We start from the raw sequence: 17,611 nt of genomic DNA, 5'->3' as shown, positions 1-17,611 counted from the left end.
GCTCGTTTGTTCTAGAACAAATCCAACTTGCCACACGCAACTGAGCTGAGCGTGCCGCCGCATGTTTCTTACACCGCGCCCCGCCACCACCTCCTACTCCCACCGCCACCTCCTTCTCGCAGCTCCCGCCTCTGCCCTAGTCCTCGTTGTCGTGCTCCTCTCCGGTGTCGGCGTCGTGCCCGACGTCGTCGGTGGACGTCGCGTCAAGGCTGCTGCTGAACCACCTGGGCCCGGTGCAAATCCACCAGATCCATTCGTAGCTCTTGTAAGTTAACAGATTCGTTCTAGAGCCCACATGATTGTCGCATTTGGTGAGTTTTTGTCCCTGAAATTCTTTCATTCCATCCTCAAATGAAGGTATACAGATTTAATCCCAAAGAATTAAATACATCAGATGTACTCGTGTGTACGTGATTGCTGGATAGCTGTGCAGATATAGGTTTACAGATAGAATTAGAATTCCAGCTTGATATCTCCGAATTGTTTCCTTTCAGTTTCAGGTCATGTTGGTCAGTGTTGTGCATTCATTGTAGGTTCATTTGTATCTATTTTCAGATTGTATCTACTCTTGTATCTATTTTCAGATTGTCCCTACTCTTGTGAGAGTCGCGAGGACGAGCTTTCCCCCTCTTGAGATCCGGTGTCTAATCCATTTTTCAAGGTGCTGTGTGTAAAATTTATAGTCTTAAAATTATATGAAGTGTGTAACTATTTTTGTTAACTTGATTTCCTTGTGTTCCTTCATATTTCTTATAGTTTTACAATGGATATGAGTACTAGAGATCGCATTAGAAAAAGGAGGGATGATGATGATGACGACATCATGCTTTTAATTCTCCCTACTCTACATCTCTTGGGCTATATTGGAGATAGTGAAAAAAAGTTGCGACATACATCAACGCTAACTGGAGAGAAAAAGGTTAGGGAGCTACTTGAAGGCCACATCAAGAATTGTAGGACATCATTTAGGATGGAACCTTACATCTTTAAAGCCTTGGTCAATTATCTTAGATGCAAAGCGTTGGTTAAAGACACTAGAATCAAGGTCGAGGAGAAGCGTGGTTTCTTTTTATATATGATTAGTCACAATGCATCATTTGAGGATCTCCAAGTATTCTTTGGTCACAGCAATGATACATTCCATCGTGTGATCAAACATTTCTTTGACATAGTTATCCTTGCCCTCAGCATGCGGTTCCTAAAACCTCCCTCCAATCAAGTACATGCAAAAGTTCGTGAAGATAACCGATTTTACCCTTACTTTAAGGTGATTTCTTTTAACTCTTATGTGTCAATCTTACAAGGTACTCAACCTTAAATGATCTTAGAAGATCATTTCTTTTTTTACTTTTTTGCAGAATTGTCTGGGTTCAATAGATGGAACCCACGTTCCAATATCGATGTCACCTAATCAAGCTGCACCATTCAGGAATAGAAAAGGGACACTTAGTCAAAATGTGATGTTCGTTTGTGATTTTGATCTCAGAGTCACTTATTTGTCAGCTGGATGGGAAGGATCAGCAACAGATTCAATGGTTCTCAGATCTGCAATGACCAATTCTATAGGAAAGGTTGAAGTACCTTCCAGAAAGTTCTACCTAGTAGATGGTGGTTATGCCAATACAGCTTCCTTTCTTGCGCCTTATCGTGGGGTTAGGTACCACTTGAAAGAGTTTGGTCGTGGCCACCGAAGACCTCAAAATCATAAGGAGTTATATAATCATCGCCATGCCATTTTAAGAAATCATGTAGAGAGGGCTTTGGGTGTCATAAAGAAGAGATTTCCAATCCTCAAAGTTGCTACCTTTCACAAAATAGAAAACCAAGCCAAAATACCTTTAGCTACTGCAGTCTTTCATAACTTGATTCGGTCACTAAATGGTGATGAGAGGTGGCTAGAGAATGATCAAGGAAATATCAATCCATAAACTTTTATCAACCTACATGATGGAGACCAAGGAAATGATGAAGGAAATTTAGAAGGGAATAACTTAAGAGATACAATAGCATATCATATGTGGTCTGACTACCAACAACGCATAAATTAGTGAATACTTCTATGCTGAATAAATGTGTTATTTTTATGTTGTAGATAAGATGTTTAGAGGTTCTCCTAAGATAATAGCTTTATCTAAAGCTGCTCAAAAGAAGGCTTCTCCTAAAGCTGCAAAATCAAAGAAATGTGGCGGTAATAATGTCAAATTTATTTGATAAAAGCTTTTACATGATTTGTTCATGGTTGACATTTATATGATTAGATGTGCCTTAATTTTTAATTGTAGGTGGTGTTGAGAGAGCTGCATGGAATGTTGAATTAGAGAAGAGTCTTGTTGACTTGTTATTTGAACACAATATGCCTGCATATAGGGCTCAAAATGGATGGAGTCCAGATGCTTGGAATAAAATAGTTTCTGAATTCCACAAGAAGCATGAATATGTTACATTCAACAAGATCCAAATTCAAGAAAAGGAGAGAGAATTTAAAAGGGAATACAAGGTATTGAAGGAGGCAAGAAAACAAAGTGGAGTTTCTTGGAATGAAAAAAGATGCATGATCATTGCTGAACCAACGATATGGGGCAACATTATCACTGTAAGTAGCATATGCTTTACCCAGGTTCTTATTTTAGTTTGCTGCTCAAAATGAATTAGTAGCATGTTTTTATTGTTTGAAAATAATAATTTCAGTTTCAGTCTTTATGAAATAGTCTTGTGTTCACATTGCAGACATTTCCTAGAGCTAAGAAGTTCCGCAAGAAGTCTTTTCCTCTCTTTGATGCCTTGAGTGAATTATATGATGGTCACATTGCACAAGGGACTTGGAACATTACATCTACTCAACCACTACAAAATTCTGATGAAGGAGAGAAATTTAAAACCATAGAAGTGGAAGATGAAGATACTAATGAACCACAAGTAGATGCGAGAATAGAACAAGATGAAGATATAGTAATTGTTGAAAGGGTTGAACAGAGGTTACCTAAAAGGTCAGGTGCACCAACTGTTAATCAAGAGAAGGAGACAAAGAGAGTGAGGAAAGATGCACTAGAAGGGCTGATAGGGAGGTACCTTGATGTAAAAACAAAGCAAGTTGCAAATGAGGCTGCACAATCAACAAAAGAGAAGGAAGTTGCTCAAGATAATGATTTTTCTATCAAGAGGTGTATTTCTGTTCTTAAGACTATGGATATCACAAGAGATGAGAAGATCAAAGCAGCTGAGGTGTTTAACACACCAAATTACAGAGAAACATTTATTTGTTTCAATGATGATGAGCCAGAAGTCGCTCTCCTTTGGCTAAGGGGGAAGATGGATAAACTCTAAAGGTAAGATTCACAATATCTTTGATTAGCTGTCTATTTTGAGTGGTGCAATAATGTTGATCATTTTAGTACTCTGTTTTGATCAGTTTGGCTGCAAAATTAATTTTGAATTGTCGATACTCTATTCAAATGATCAACATGATCTAGTAATGTTTTTTTGAGTTTGTAGAATAATTTTTTTATAGAGACTATTCGCCCTCTCCTCTCCTGGCCGGCCATCTAGACCCTAACAACCCTATATATACGGCTTTAAATGTTCAAGTTCGTAGTTAGAATGATTAAAAAATGTTTAAGCTTGTAGTTGGAATGATTCAAAATAATTTAAAAACTAGATGTTGTCGCGTTCAAGAACCATGGTCGTCTCTGGCTACTCTCTCGGCCATGTTCTTCCAGCTCAACTGAAACCTGATCTGAACACATGATAATCAAATGAAAGGCCCTTCTCTTCCTTTTTTTTCCCAATTTCCGCTGATACGACGGATTGGAATCGGACCAGAGTCACAAGCCCACACCAGTTCTGGCTCTAAACTGGTGTTATATTACATGTCCATTTATTGTTGTGCTATTGACTCACATTCTTTTCTATTGTAGTTTGCTTGGATTCATTGTGCATATTCATTCATTTGTCTCATGGTGTTCCAAGGTCCAAGGATAAAGATATTATCAACATCTCTAGAGGAAGAGAAAGTCAAGTCACATCTTCAGTCTGTGCAGGCTGTTTATTCAGTTTATTCAGTTTCAGTCAACAAGGCTTAGCTTGTAGTGTGTGTGGTATGAAGCTTGCATGTGCATGTAGAGACTATTTCTTCGGTCTGTGGAGGCTGTGCAGTTTTCAGCTTGTTTCTTCAGTCGTTTCAGACTGTGCAGACTTGTGCTCGTCTCTACTTTGTCAAAAAAAGATAGTGTTATTTAGACTGCATTTTTCAGCTTGTTTGTTGATTAGGTTTATTCAATTTTCAGTTTTTAGATAGCGTTATTCAGTTTTCAGTTTTCAGATAGCGTTATTCAGTTTTCAGTTTTCAGATTGTTCCATATGGAATAAACGAACAAATATTTGTTGATTAGGTTTAGGGATTGAATCCCTCAATGGATTGGGTGGAAAGCTTGAATTCACCTAAACCATATATGGAAAAAAACAACCACTAGAAAATTCCTATGGTGTCGAACAGGGCCTAATAGAGGGCAGCAGTAGGATATGAACGAAGAGAAGATTTTTTCTTTCTAGATTTTTTTCACTTTCCCATTTTTTATTAAAGAAAATTACAGATATTTCGAATTAGGATTTTTAACGATGTATAATGGGTCGACTATACAGGCTACACATTTTATTCCCCGAATTATGAAATGGAAAATCAGAGGAATAACGGTTCATACGGTTCTGGCTAAATTTCATTTGGATAACTTTCGTGACTATTTTGGGCAAGATGTAAATGGACTGAACCAGACTATATCGGATTCGACATTTTACTCTACGGCTGATCCCTATTGAAATCAACCTGATTAGCAATTATTCGATTTCGACTCTAGTTACCTTGGTTCTGCTTTGAACGATTTACTACCAAATAACTCATGCTTATCAATCTCGCGCAAGATTTCTCTCGGACAACGCGCGATTCAGATTATTTTGCACTGAACATTTTAGTCATCGAATTCTAATAAATTTATTTTGTTTGGGATGAACTCAGAGGGCTGAACTAAATTTTCAAATTCGTATTTGCGCGATCGATGAATTTTAAATAATCACCAGACTCGCCAATTTTTGGAACAATTATGTTCCGAACATCACAAAAAATTAGGAAAAGCCCGGATAGATAAAGATAAAAATGATGTCGAACTCACGACAGACAAAACAGATTAAGACAAAGATTGTTATTATCCCATGCTTAAATCCAAACGCGCTGTTAAATGTATAGTAACACCTAGGGTGTTACAGAATGTCTATCAGATTTGGTCGGTGTATCTCTCCGGGCCCTGCAAGAACAAGCTCAAGTTGTCGGTATGTCATGTGCCCTGTCTGCAGCTAGCCAGATTACAAGCTAGCAGCAAGTGAGGGATCGATGTTGTACGTCGATTAATTAGCAAGCAGTGCTTTCTCAGGTGACATGCCTTGATGCAGTTCTAAAAGGATCACGATGCCCAAGGGGGGGTGAATTGGGCTTTTCTAAAAATCAACAACAATTAAACCCTAAGCAAGAGCCCAACTACTAGCAATAAGAGAATACTACTAGAAAGACAACAATACTAAGACATTACTTCAACTACTTGCTAAACAATTAAACAAGGTAAAATGCTTGAATTAAATGCGGAATGTAAAGCAAGGTTTAGAAGACTGCTCCAATTTTTTTGCCGAGGTATCGAAGAGTCGGCACTCTTCCCTAGTCCTCATTGGAGCACCCGCGCAAGGGTATCGCTCCCCCTTGGTCCTCGCAAGAACCAAGAGCTCAATATGAGATGATCCTTTACCACTCTGTCGTGGTGGATCTCTCACAACTGCTTACTATCTCGAGTCGGGTCACCAACAAATCCTCCGAGGTGATCACCGTGCTCCAAACGCCACCAAACCGTCTAGGTGATGCCGATCACCAAGAGTAACAAGCCATAGACTTTCACTTGACCAAGAGAAGCCTAATGCATGCGGTGTGTGCTCTAGGTGGCTCTCACTTGCACTAATGAGGTCCTAATGCGAGATTAAGATTTTCTAATCACCTCACTATGCTTTGTGGTGCTTGCAATGCTCTAGCAATGTATGGTCATCGATGTGGGCAGCAAGACACTCAATATGGTAGGTGGAGGGGGTATAAATTGCCCCACCCACCAAACTAGTCGTTACCAGGGCTTCCTGCGCATGGGCGCACCGGACAGTCTGGTGTGCCACCGGTGCGCCAACGGGGCGCCACTGGTGCGCCAACGGTCGACTCCAACGGCTAGTTCTGACAGCTAGCCATTGGGCTGATGGCACACTAGACAGTGAACAGTTCCTATCCGGTGTGACGGCTAAAATTCAACTTCGCAACTCGTTGCTCTTGGGTTTTTCTCAGGGGCGAGGCTCTGCCCACGGGCCTGACTAGCCCCATTGTCAGGGGGCGCACCGGACAGTCTGGTGCCCCTTAGACAGAAACCCTAACTTCTTTTTTATTCTGTTTTTCAAATCTATTTTCGTTCTAATATGTGAGTGTGTTATAGAGTGTCACCTAGCACTAGATTTGAGTGTGAATATGCACCAACACTACACTAGAATTCTATTGGTCAAACTTCTCATTCATAACCCCTCTTTATAGTACGGCTAAAATAAAATAGAAGACCTAATACTATACCGAGTTTCTGCAACTCCTTTGACACTCAGAATACGAAGACCTTCATCTTTTGATTTGTCATTTCAGCCGTCGCTTCAAGTTCTCATCTCAGGGATTGTTTTCATGTTGTAGTACAACTTCCTGTAATGCGACCTAACTTACCATTTGCTCTGCAAAACACACGTTAGTCACATATAATATTACGTTGTCATTAATCACTAAAACCAACCAGGGGCCTAGATGCTTTCAATCTCCCCCTTTTTGGTGATTGATGACAACCCTACAAGAGTGTGAGAGTAGTTTGTTTGTTTTTCTATCAATAGAGAAGATGGTTACTTATACTCAATAATTTTGATAGAAAAAGGCGTGTAAAAGAATAATAAGTATAGGCGCATACACGACGTAAGTTTCTTGTTCATATAAAAATGAAATGAAATCCATGAACAAGAACTTAATGACTGATGATAACATCTGAGGTGAAAACACAATACACACAGTCAATAATTAACATCGAGAGCATATCATAGACTTAGTGAGTTAAGCGTTATACAAAAGTGGAGCTAGTACAGAGAGTAGCAAGCAAATATATTACATCGAAATATCAAAAGCCACTCTCAACTAACTCCCTAACTCCCCCTATCTTTCACAACTCTCAGATCTCTCCCCCTTTGGCGGCAAGAACCAAAAGGGTTACCCGAACCTACACACCAGAAGAGGAACGAGGAGGCGAGGGCACACATTGGGTCACAGTCGAGGCAGAAGCGCAAACGCAAGCTAAGGATCGGAGTCAGTCTCGGATCTAGGATCTGTAGTAGAAGCTGGAGCTAGTACTGACTCTGACAAAGGCTGCGATGCTGGATCCACCAGAGCAGGTGCAGTCACGGACACTGCCACAGCAGCAGTGGTAACAGTAGGCACTGGTAGCACTGGTGGCTGAGCACTAACGGTTCCGACGACCGGTGACGAGAAATCCAAAGTGACCGGCTAGAGCGGAGAAGGAGATGAACCAAGCGAGGGAAGTGGGGGTCCTACCTGAAGAGCTGGTACAATAGCTGCCTGAAGAGCTGGAAGAGGGGTAGACTGGATTGGTGGGAGCTAAACACCGGTGTGCTGAAGGATGTGTGTCATAAACGCCTGGTGCTCGGCCCTGTCTGCCAAGAGCTACTGCTGAAGAGTGTCCTGACGGTCCTGGATAGTCTAAAACATGGAGAGCATCCGTTCGGACATCTGTTGCTGGATGGCTGCCTATCGAGCCTACTCTACTGCCGGATGAGCCTGCTGTTGCGTAAGTGACTGAAGAATCATAGCCAAAGCAGGGTCAATAGCAGGTGGGGCAATAGGAGCAGAATTGGATCTACCTGCCTCGTGATCATGTGAGCGAGGTGGCTTATGAGGCGATGGCAGAATCCCAAGGCCCTCATCATCATCTGAAGAAGTGTCAGCAACGACACCCTGGGTCTCGAACTGTCTGAAGGTCTCATCCTCAGCCCGAACATCTGATATTGGGTCTGGCACAGGGACTGGGTCCTTAGGGGCTGGACGATAGGAACCAAACTGAAGGCGAGAGGCCTCGAGGGTTCCCTAGAACTAAGGAGGCCAGATCAGCTGTGCAAAGATGTGACAGAGATAATGAGCATATGGCAGCTGACGGTGAGCACATAGACCATCCAATATTGTGTCCTCGATCTCACAGATAAGTAAGTCAACCATGTCAAACTCTGAATGTGAGACCAAAGCACCAAGTAGGCATAGCTGATTAATTATGAGTGGTAGCCTCTCTGTATTCCATCCTGGGTAGAAGTGTCCGTCTCATCAACTCATATAAGAACTTCGCTACAGTAGTGAAGTCAGCAGGAGATCGTCGCGACCCATCTGAAAAAGGAGGTCTGGACAGGGCCACGACGTGAACTATAGCAGGTGCAACTCTGCCATAAGGGCGACAAGGAGGATCCGAGGTGCCGTAGCACAGACTGTGGAGCCGAGTCGACGACTCTAGAAATCCAAAGAGTTGGTGAATCTGGTTGGCATGCAAAGTGACATCCTCTCTCTCGAAACGGAAGTGCAGCCATTGATGGTCAGGGTCAATCCACACTGTAGCATAGAACACTATGACCCTCTCCTCAATATACCTGCCACTCGTGGTCAATAGAGAAAGCAGTCCTGGCAGATAGGTGAGATGTCCCTCTGAATCGGCACCGGAGGCTAGCAGAAAAGTAGGTAAATCCAAAAGCTGATGCGCTCGCAAGGCAATTTGAGTGTCAGCTATGTCCGGAAGAAGGACTCCTGAGTCCTGGTACTGAAGAGAGGCGTAGCTGCAGGGTCCCTCTGAGCTGGCAACCAGGACTCCACGGGTACGTGTCTGAACCGACGTACCCAGGCTGCAGTGGCACGCTAAAGGTTGAGGAGATGGCGATCAACAGCTAGAGGTCGCACCTCAGTCTCATCATGCTTCCTGAAGCGGGGTGGAGGAATGGGCGGAGCAGAAATGGGAGCAGGAGGGGGAACAGTGGAGGTTGGAGTGGTGGAGGTGGTGGGTATAGTGGAAGTGGTGGATGGCTCTGGAGCGACAGGAGCTAGTGAAGTGGAAGGTGGAGTAGACACAATGGCGGAAGGTGTGGAGGGAGCAGTGGAGCGAGGTCGGGATGCAAGGCGACGAACTCTATAGGCTTTCTGATCAGAAGAGATCTACAACTGTCCTCTCCGCTCTGCCTACTCAGCTACTGCCACCGTTGCAATTGCTGCACGAGCCGCTCTATCCATACGGCGCTTCTTGTTGGAGAACCTCCCAAGTTATTAGGCCCACATGCACCGGCCCTTGTCTCAAAGACCTCAAACGGCTATGCATGTGCACCGGATAACTTAACAGGATCCGTCCGAGTGTCCGGAGGGCCCCAGATAAACCACTTACAACCAAGATCGCAAGATTAAGTAAACATAAATCACACACCAACATTTTGCAGCATAATTTCTTTATTACAAAAAGTTACAAGTTACAACAAATTTATATTATATTTATTGGAGTGATTACAAAAGTGATTCAAAGAAATATACTTTGAAATGTTGTAAATTATTTGTAAGTTTGAATATATGCTAGCTCAATGACAATTCTCAATAAGAAGTATAGAAGAGCTACTTTAACCTATAAGAAGGCCGAGCCCACTGGCATTTAGCACCATCAATAGCAGCACAAATCTAGTACCTGCAACAACATGGGTTCGAAAACTCTAAGTACAAAGTGTACTTTCGCAAGTCTTACCGGACTAAGGAAAAAGAATCTCAAGGATATGCTGGTTAAATAGGAATCAAGGAAAAGGCTTTAACAAGAATCAACTTAGATACTTTTGCAGAAATAGTATACTAAAGTGAGTCCTTACTTTCAATATTTTAACGCCAGAATAAATATTAATAGACTCTGGTTGCATCTAGTCTAATTTCACCATATCATCAATACAACATCATTTTTATTCATAATGTTTACAAACTGACCTAGGTTGCAGGTCAGAGATCAAGTCTCCACTGTCCGGGGATATAACAGCGATCCGAATCAATTTACTCAGCTGAGGATCTCTAACCACATGACATATGTTTCTCATAACTCTTGCATATGTCTACCATTCCCACGGATCCTCCACTGCATGAATAGGTCCGCGCCACCCGAGAGCACACCACCCCTTTTAGGAGGTCCTTTGCTAGGATGGTACGTGCCACTCTCGCCATCTCTCCACTCCCAGTGCGTGATTGTCTTTTCATGTATGGAATAGCCGGGTTCAAGCTTACCCTATCCCATATCTAGGGCATGTGGCCAGCTAAGATAGTCCTTTATCATACAGGCCTATATACGCATCCAATCCTTAATTAACTTGGGTGGAGCATCACCTGTTCCTAGCCCAAGTCTCGATTTAAATACTTCCATCATTAGGATTGTTTTGTGTTCCTAAGGATGAAAAGAGCATTATAGGGAACCTTGCAGTAAGATCCCACATGCTCCCAATGAAAATATTCTTGCAGGTAGAAGCCATCGTTCCTCAGGATAACCCCTGAGCTAGGCATTATTGCAAAAGACAACCTCTATCCACAAGATCTAAGCAATGCTAAGCATTTTTGTAAACAATATTTGATACTTCCAAAGAAGTATCTATAATAGGAATGGATATCAAGGTACTCGATGCATCAAATAGTTTTCAAGCAATTCCTATAAACTTAATGCACATTTCACTAGACTTAAGTGTATAAAAGTCTTTTAAAAATACAAGGGGTAAATGCACCGGGACTTGCCTGGAATAACACTAGGTTAGTGTTTGTTAGATGAAGACCACTTGTTGAGCATCTCCAATACTGGTACTTGATCAAATCATCCACTCCTCTGGTTTATGCATCAGCATCACTTTGGGATTAATCCAACGCTTTTCCTCCACATCTTGTGATCAATTAACGTACCTCAATGATATGCATAATGCGCATGTATGAACATAACAACATAAGAAGGAATAGCAAGAATAAATAATGCTTCACGGAAGCGAACTAAACACTTAGTGATGATACATCATAACTCCTATGAGCACACACTAGATAACTATGACTTTACGATAATTCTAATCTTCGAGATAATCATACTTAATTCAAACATCAAATTAACAATAATTGAACATAGGCCTCAAAGTAGAGCATAACATCTAAAACTAGACTTAATATTATAGAACACCAGAAGACTAACAAACTTAGAATCATTAATCTTAGACATCTAAATTTAGAATAAGGATAGAAGCACATTAACTGACTTTCTAAACCACTTGTTCAAACTAATTTGGATAACACGCTAATTACATGAATATCACATTAGTTTTAGATCTAGCAGACAACTCATTATCAACTAGCATGGAGCCCCGCGAAACTGTATCCTCAATACGCTAAATACCTAAGGCAGTTTTACTCACATATGCCTAATTAATTACTAATTTAATCATCTTGCATCCACTTTGCATTTTTAATCTAAGCTTGACTATATGTCACATACTTGCTTACCAAACACTCTACTATCATATGAACCTCAAACATATACTTCACCAAGCATAGCGGTTAATTTACCATTTCCAACACTAACACATTAAGCCTACATGTCTACCCAAACACTCCTCGCCACTGCGGTATTTCAACAAGCATTCGACCATTCACACGACCATATCACCGCAAGCGACTCGAACATTGCAATAAACATTATCCTTATGACCACAATGCACATGCTATCGACAAGAGAAACGACACAACTATTATGTTTAACTAAATTCATCCGACCAATAGCGGAAGTAACGAATCGGCTACTATTATCTAAATCGGACTCGAAACCACGAGATTGACAACGATGCCCAGTTCGAGCCTTTCATCGCGCACCAGGCGGACAGCGAACAAGGACCTCCTCGCAAACACACATACACACATAAATCAACAGCTAGCCACATCGGCATATGATAAGAAATTAAACAGAGCGAGGAGTGCGAGTCTCACCGGCGGGGATGCAAGACGCGGCGAAGCTGTTTGAATGACGACAGTTCCTTGGTTCTATTTTGTCGAATACCTAGAGTGCACCGAACTAAAACATGTTTCCTTCATCGATTCAGTCACTTCATCCAACATAAGGGATGCAAGCAAGTGGAGACAACAGGGGGGCTCACCATGATGGACGACTTCATGGCTGAGACTGCGCAGGCATGGTGCGCTGCTCGACAGCCACCAAGGCGCTGCCACAGCACGTGCCCACGATGATCCGTGTAAACAAGGACAAGACCGGAGACAGCGGCCGGACCGGCGCTGGGTGAGGTGAGCGGAAAAGAATGGCATCCAGGGCTGAGGACGAACCGGCGACCATGGGCGAGTGACGCTGGGGCAAACGGTGCTCGGCTGAGACGAGCACACGACAGGCACAGCTCTGCGCGTTCGCGTAGAGGAAGGCCGAGCGCAGGGACGAGCCCCATGCCGGGGTCAACGACAGTCGGCAATAGAGGGAAGCAGGGACGCGCACACGATTGAGCTCGCCGATCAGCGAGGTGGGCAGTAGATGGGGGCGCTGTCGGTGCTTGAGTTCCATGATGGGATGATGGAGCACGGAGATGCACACGTAACCATTAGGGAGGTCCAGCCGACGATGCCCATGAATGAGGGAGGGATTAGGTGGCGCTGGATATGGGCCTCGGTGTTGAAGCCGAGCAGGGGTAAGGGGCAGCACTGGGCAGGGAGCGCGCGTAAGCAGGGATCAGTGCCTGGCGTATGCGCAGAAGGAGCAGAGAAGGCTCACGGCATTGAGGAACCTGAAGGAGGCAGTGGCTAGGATAAGGAGAAGGCAGGTCAAGCGGTGGGATATTTCTGAAATGCATATCAGCGGTGAGATATTTCCAAGAATCAAGGAAATCAACTCAGGTTGAAAAGAAATAGAAGTAGTTAGATACATAGAGGGTAAAAGAGAAATGGCTTTTTCTCTACTTCTTTTACAAAAACATATGGATATATTGGACGCTCGGATTAAGGTTTAACAAAGGCATAAATGGATTGGACCAAAATGAGATCGACTTTAATATTTGGATAGGACTTGATGTGCTAAATACTCTAGAGTCAGATGAACTTGTACCCGTTATTTATAGTTGAAGATTTATATCGAGGCAAGGGACACACGAACCGAACCAAACGAGATCGGCTTGGATATTTCAAACTATGTAAAATCTAGTTCAAAACAGATAAACCTCATCGGTTCTGAATATTAGAAGTTGGATTTAAAACGAGGAATAAACGGGCCAATTTAAAGCGTTGTCGATTAATATATTATTTTCTCAGATTTTTAAATAGAAAAGCGAATTGACTAACCGTTGTTCTGGTTTCAGTTAGTTCAATTTTGATTTATTCTAAACAGTCCACCCTTAATATTATCTCTACAGAGTTCGTAGAGATCACTAGAACAAGAGCGAAATAATTAGGTGACGTTTCCAATTTGCCTTAATCGATTAATTTTAAACCCAAAAACTTTAGTCGTCGACTTCTAATAAATCTTGTTTTGAACAAAATCGGAAGACTGAACTAAGTTTCCAAATTCGTATTTGCACAATTGATGAATTTTAAATAATCATTAGACTCGCTAATTTTCGGAACAAATACGTTTCGAACTTCGTGAAAACTTTAGGAAGAGTCTAGATAGACAAAGATAGATGCGATACTAAAAACGTGATAGGAGAAAATGATCAGGATATTGAGATTACTATCCTCGTCGACATCCCGTGCTTAAGTCCATATTCGCGGTTTACGTACAGTAACACCTGGGGTGTTACAGCCCTCCCCCCAAGAATCTCGTCCCGAGATTCGGAGCGAAAGACTTTTAAGAGTAGAGAAACATGTAACTCCTATCCATTTCAACGATAGCATATGGCAGTTTGAAGCAGAGACGAAGAATCTTGAGATGCCAGCTTCTCTAGTGGATATAGCATGTATCACACTAGGGTGATTAGAGATGTCAACACACAGAAATGATTTCTAACAGAAAATCATTTATGATTCCATGTGTACAGTTCTCTTTTTCTAACAACAGGAATCTATAGAGCAGGCAGCAAACAAGATAGATGATTTGAGCTACTTAATACTACCAAAGACCATATATCACAGAAATCCCCAGCTTTGAATGATAACAGCTACCCGAGTTGAATCTGATGCAACCTCTTGAATAAAATACACAAGAAGTTTATCAGCAAGTTGTTATGGGAAATCCATAACACATGAGATGGGTACGGATGTCGAGCAACATCATAGTTGATTCATGGTTAGCCAGAGAATCCAAGTCCAAGAAAAAGGATAGAGACCCGAGAAGACATCAGGGAAGGAATCTGCAGATGTTGACTTCATAATCAATTCACTTTATCAAGCACTAAGCATGGCTCGACTTGATTACACATGCTGGAAAAGCACACGTGAGGCGATTGGGCATGACTAGAGCGATGATTAGGTGGTTATCAGTCGACTTGACTTGATTCTTGTAAGTACTTCCCTAGGATGGGTTCAACTAAAGTGAGTTTAGACAACTCGACAAAATGATCTCTAAACTCAACCTTTGTTCATTGGACAGTTACAAGTTAGTAAAACCAACTTGTTGAACTACTTTTGACATTGAGCAAGTCCTCTTATTATCCATTGGCAATCCAAGAGTTTTATTTGATTTGGTTGTTCATCTATTTCTTCCATGCGAGACAAACTGACTTGGTTCGGGAATACATGGATTAAATCCCATACAATTTCAAAGATTGTGGTGATGAAGATATAACCTGGTCTAACTAATAAGATTCCAAATATCTTGTGAAAAGGGTAAGCTTCACACAAGATGACACCTATGATGAATAATCGAGAGATTAATACAAATTTGGGTCATGGTTCACTAAATGAGAACATGGCCTAGCCTTAGGGGTTTTTTTGCAACACGTCACCAACATTCTATTGGAACATCAAGTACAAGAACAAACACATATAACACCTTAACAGATTACCTAAAGAACAGAGGACAACTATTTCATTAAGTTCATAATACAGCATTACACCACATTATCTACAATCACCGATTATTGGAATAAAGGTGAGAGAAGCAGTTTGGTGCATAGGTGACAAACACGATGCGACAATCAGGATGCATGCTCGTCCTATGCGTCCTCACAAATTTTTTCCAATCTAATGTGGCAATAGCGTTCTATATCGGTGGCATACTTACGACTCTCTTAGTATTTTTCTAGTCGTCAGCTACAGATACGGGTTGGAAGTTAGTGTACCTGTAGAAAATTTCCATCACAACCCATTTTCCCATGATGCAATTCACACATGACAGTTTATCATAGTTTATACTCCATATATTTCTATATGGAGGCCAGCTCCTCATTAAGCACCGAGCCACACATAGGCGCCGCTGCCACACTTTAACCACAGGGTAGCCCATTGTGGTAAGTTTACCTGTTTACCTGACTGTAGGTGCGTCGTTACAAGTACATTACAATTCTCAGTATTCCCATGTCTGTATACCCATACACACATGGGGTACTGAATCCTAGAAAAGTAAATACTCCACATCACGACCTTCATATATACATATGTAGAACATGTATATAGTCAGGTACCACATTTATGCTCTCCCCTAGACCGACGTTTGTTCGGTCATGCTCTCACAACTCACCTTACCTTGGCATCGATCCATTCAAAATTGAATGGCCTCAAAAATAACATTACACATGTATGCATTATCCCCCCGATTATGGGTTGGTGTTTTGATCTAAGCCACCTAATAGTCCTTAATTTAGGTCTTAACAGAGGACGTCGCTAGCATTATAGTTTTTCAAATCTGTTTTCCAAACCAAACAATGTGTTTAGTTGAAAATAGGTTTCCCAAAACCAAAACTTTGTTTTAAAAATATTTATGTGACCGTATGATACTTAATCCTGCTCCGATACCAGTTGTGGCAGAACCTCCCAAGTTATTAGGCCCACATGCACCTGCCCTTGTCTCAAAGACCTCAGACGGCTATGCATGTGCACCGGATAACTTAACAGGATTCGTCCGAGTGTCCCAAGGAACCCGGATAAACCAGTTACAACCAAGATCGTAAGATTAAGTAAACACAAATCACACACTAACATTTTGCAGCAGAATTTCTTTATTACAAAAAGTTACAAGTTACAACAAATTTACACTATATTTATCGGAGTGATTACAAAAGTAATTCAAAGAATTATACTTTGAAATGTTATAAATTATTTGTAAGTTTGAATATATGCTAGCTCAATGACAATCCTTAATAAGAAGTATAGAAGAGCTACTTTAACCTATAAGAAGGCCGAGCCCACCGGCACTTAGCACCATCAATATCAGCACAAATCTAGTACTTGCAACAACATGGGTTCGAAAACAATGAGTACGAAGTGTACTTTCGCAAGTCTTACCCGACTAAGAAAAAAGACTCTCAAGGATATGCTGGTTAAATAGGAATCAAGGAAAAGGCTTTAGCAAGAATCAACTTAGATACTTTTGCAGAAATAACTTACTAAAGTGAGTCCTTACTTTCAATATTTTAATGCCAGAATAAATATTAATATACTCTGGTTACATCTAGTCTAGTTTCACCATCTCATCAATAAAACATCATTTTTATTCATAATGTTTACATCCTAACCTAGGTTGCAGGTTAGAGATCAAGTCTCCACTATCCGGGGATATAACGGCGATCCGAATCAATTTACTCAGTAGAGGATCTCTAACCACACGACATATGTTTCTCGTAACTCTTGCATATGTCTACAAAACCCATGGATCCTCCACTGCATGAATAGGTCCGCGCCACCCGAGAGCACACCACCCCTTTTAGGCGGTCCTTTACCAGAAGGGTACGTGCCACTCTCGCCATCTCTCCACTCCCAGTGCGCGATTGTCTTTTCATGTATGGAATAGTCAGGTTCAAACTTACCCTATCCCATATCTAGAGCATGTGGCCAGCTAAGATAGTCCTTTATCATACAGGCCTATATACGCATCCAATCCTTAATTAACCTGGGTGGAGCATCACCTGTTCCTAGCCCAAGTCTCGATTTAAATACTTCCATCATTAGGATTGTTTTGTGTTCCTAAGGATGAAAAGAGCAATATAGGGAACTTTGCAGTAAGATCCCACCATGCTCCTAATGAAAATATTCTTGCAGGTCGAAGCCATCATTCTTTAGGATAACCCCTGAGCTAGGCATTATTGCAAAAGACAACCTCTATCCACAACATCTAAGCAAGGCTAAGCATTTTTGTTAAACAATATTTGATACTTCCAAAGAAGTATCTATAACAGGAATGGATATCAAGGTACTCGATGCATCAAATAGTTTTCAAGCAATTCCTATAAACTTAATGCACATTTCACTAGACTTAAGTGTATAATTTTTTAAAAAAATACAAGGAAGGGGTAAATGCACCGGGGCTTTCCTGGAATAACACTAGTTTAG

General features: G+C 41.6%; 1 protein-coding gene across 1 annotated transcript; it reads left to right on the top strand.

The window, feature by feature from the left end:
* The first annotated feature begins 572 nt into the window (after nt 1-572).
* LOC109944991 (uncharacterized) lies at nt 573-4,189 on the top strand. Its single transcript, XM_020550763.2, has 5 exons — nt 573-661; nt 2,093-2,188; nt 2,283-2,593; nt 2,728-3,326; nt 3,966-4,189. Exons 2-4 carry the CDS (start codon nt 2,098-2,100, stop codon nt 3,322-3,324), a joined length of 999 nt encoding a protein of 332 aa, XP_020406352.2. The 5' UTR covers nt 573-661; nt 2,093-2,097; the 3' UTR covers nt 3,325-3,326; nt 3,966-4,189.
* Nucleotides 4,190-17,611: the final 13,422 nt, after the last annotated feature.

The sequence above is a fragment of the Zea mays genome, chromosome 3, assembly GCF_902167145.1.
Source record: "Zea mays cultivar B73 chromosome 3, Zm-B73-REFERENCE-NAM-5.0, whole genome shotgun sequence".
NCBI classification, from domain to species: domain Eukaryota; kingdom Viridiplantae; phylum Streptophyta; class Magnoliopsida; order Poales; family Poaceae; genus Zea; species Zea mays.
Note: the sequence above shows the minus strand (reverse complement) of the source record. Positions and strands in the feature narration are given on the sequence as shown.

Coding starts and splice junctions, on each gene's coding strand:
- LOC109944991 (XM_020550763.2), top strand. CDS start 2,098: ATGTTTAGAGGTTCTCCTAAGATAATAGCTTTATCTAAAGCTGCTCAA. Junction 2,189..2,282: donor AAAATCAAAGAAATGTGGCG/GTAATAATGTCA, acceptor TTTTAATTGTAG/GTGGTGTTGAGAGAGCTGCA. Junction 2,594..2,727: donor TATGGGGCAACATTATCACT/GTAAGTAGCATA, acceptor TTCACATTGCAG/ACATTTCCTAGAGCTAAGAA.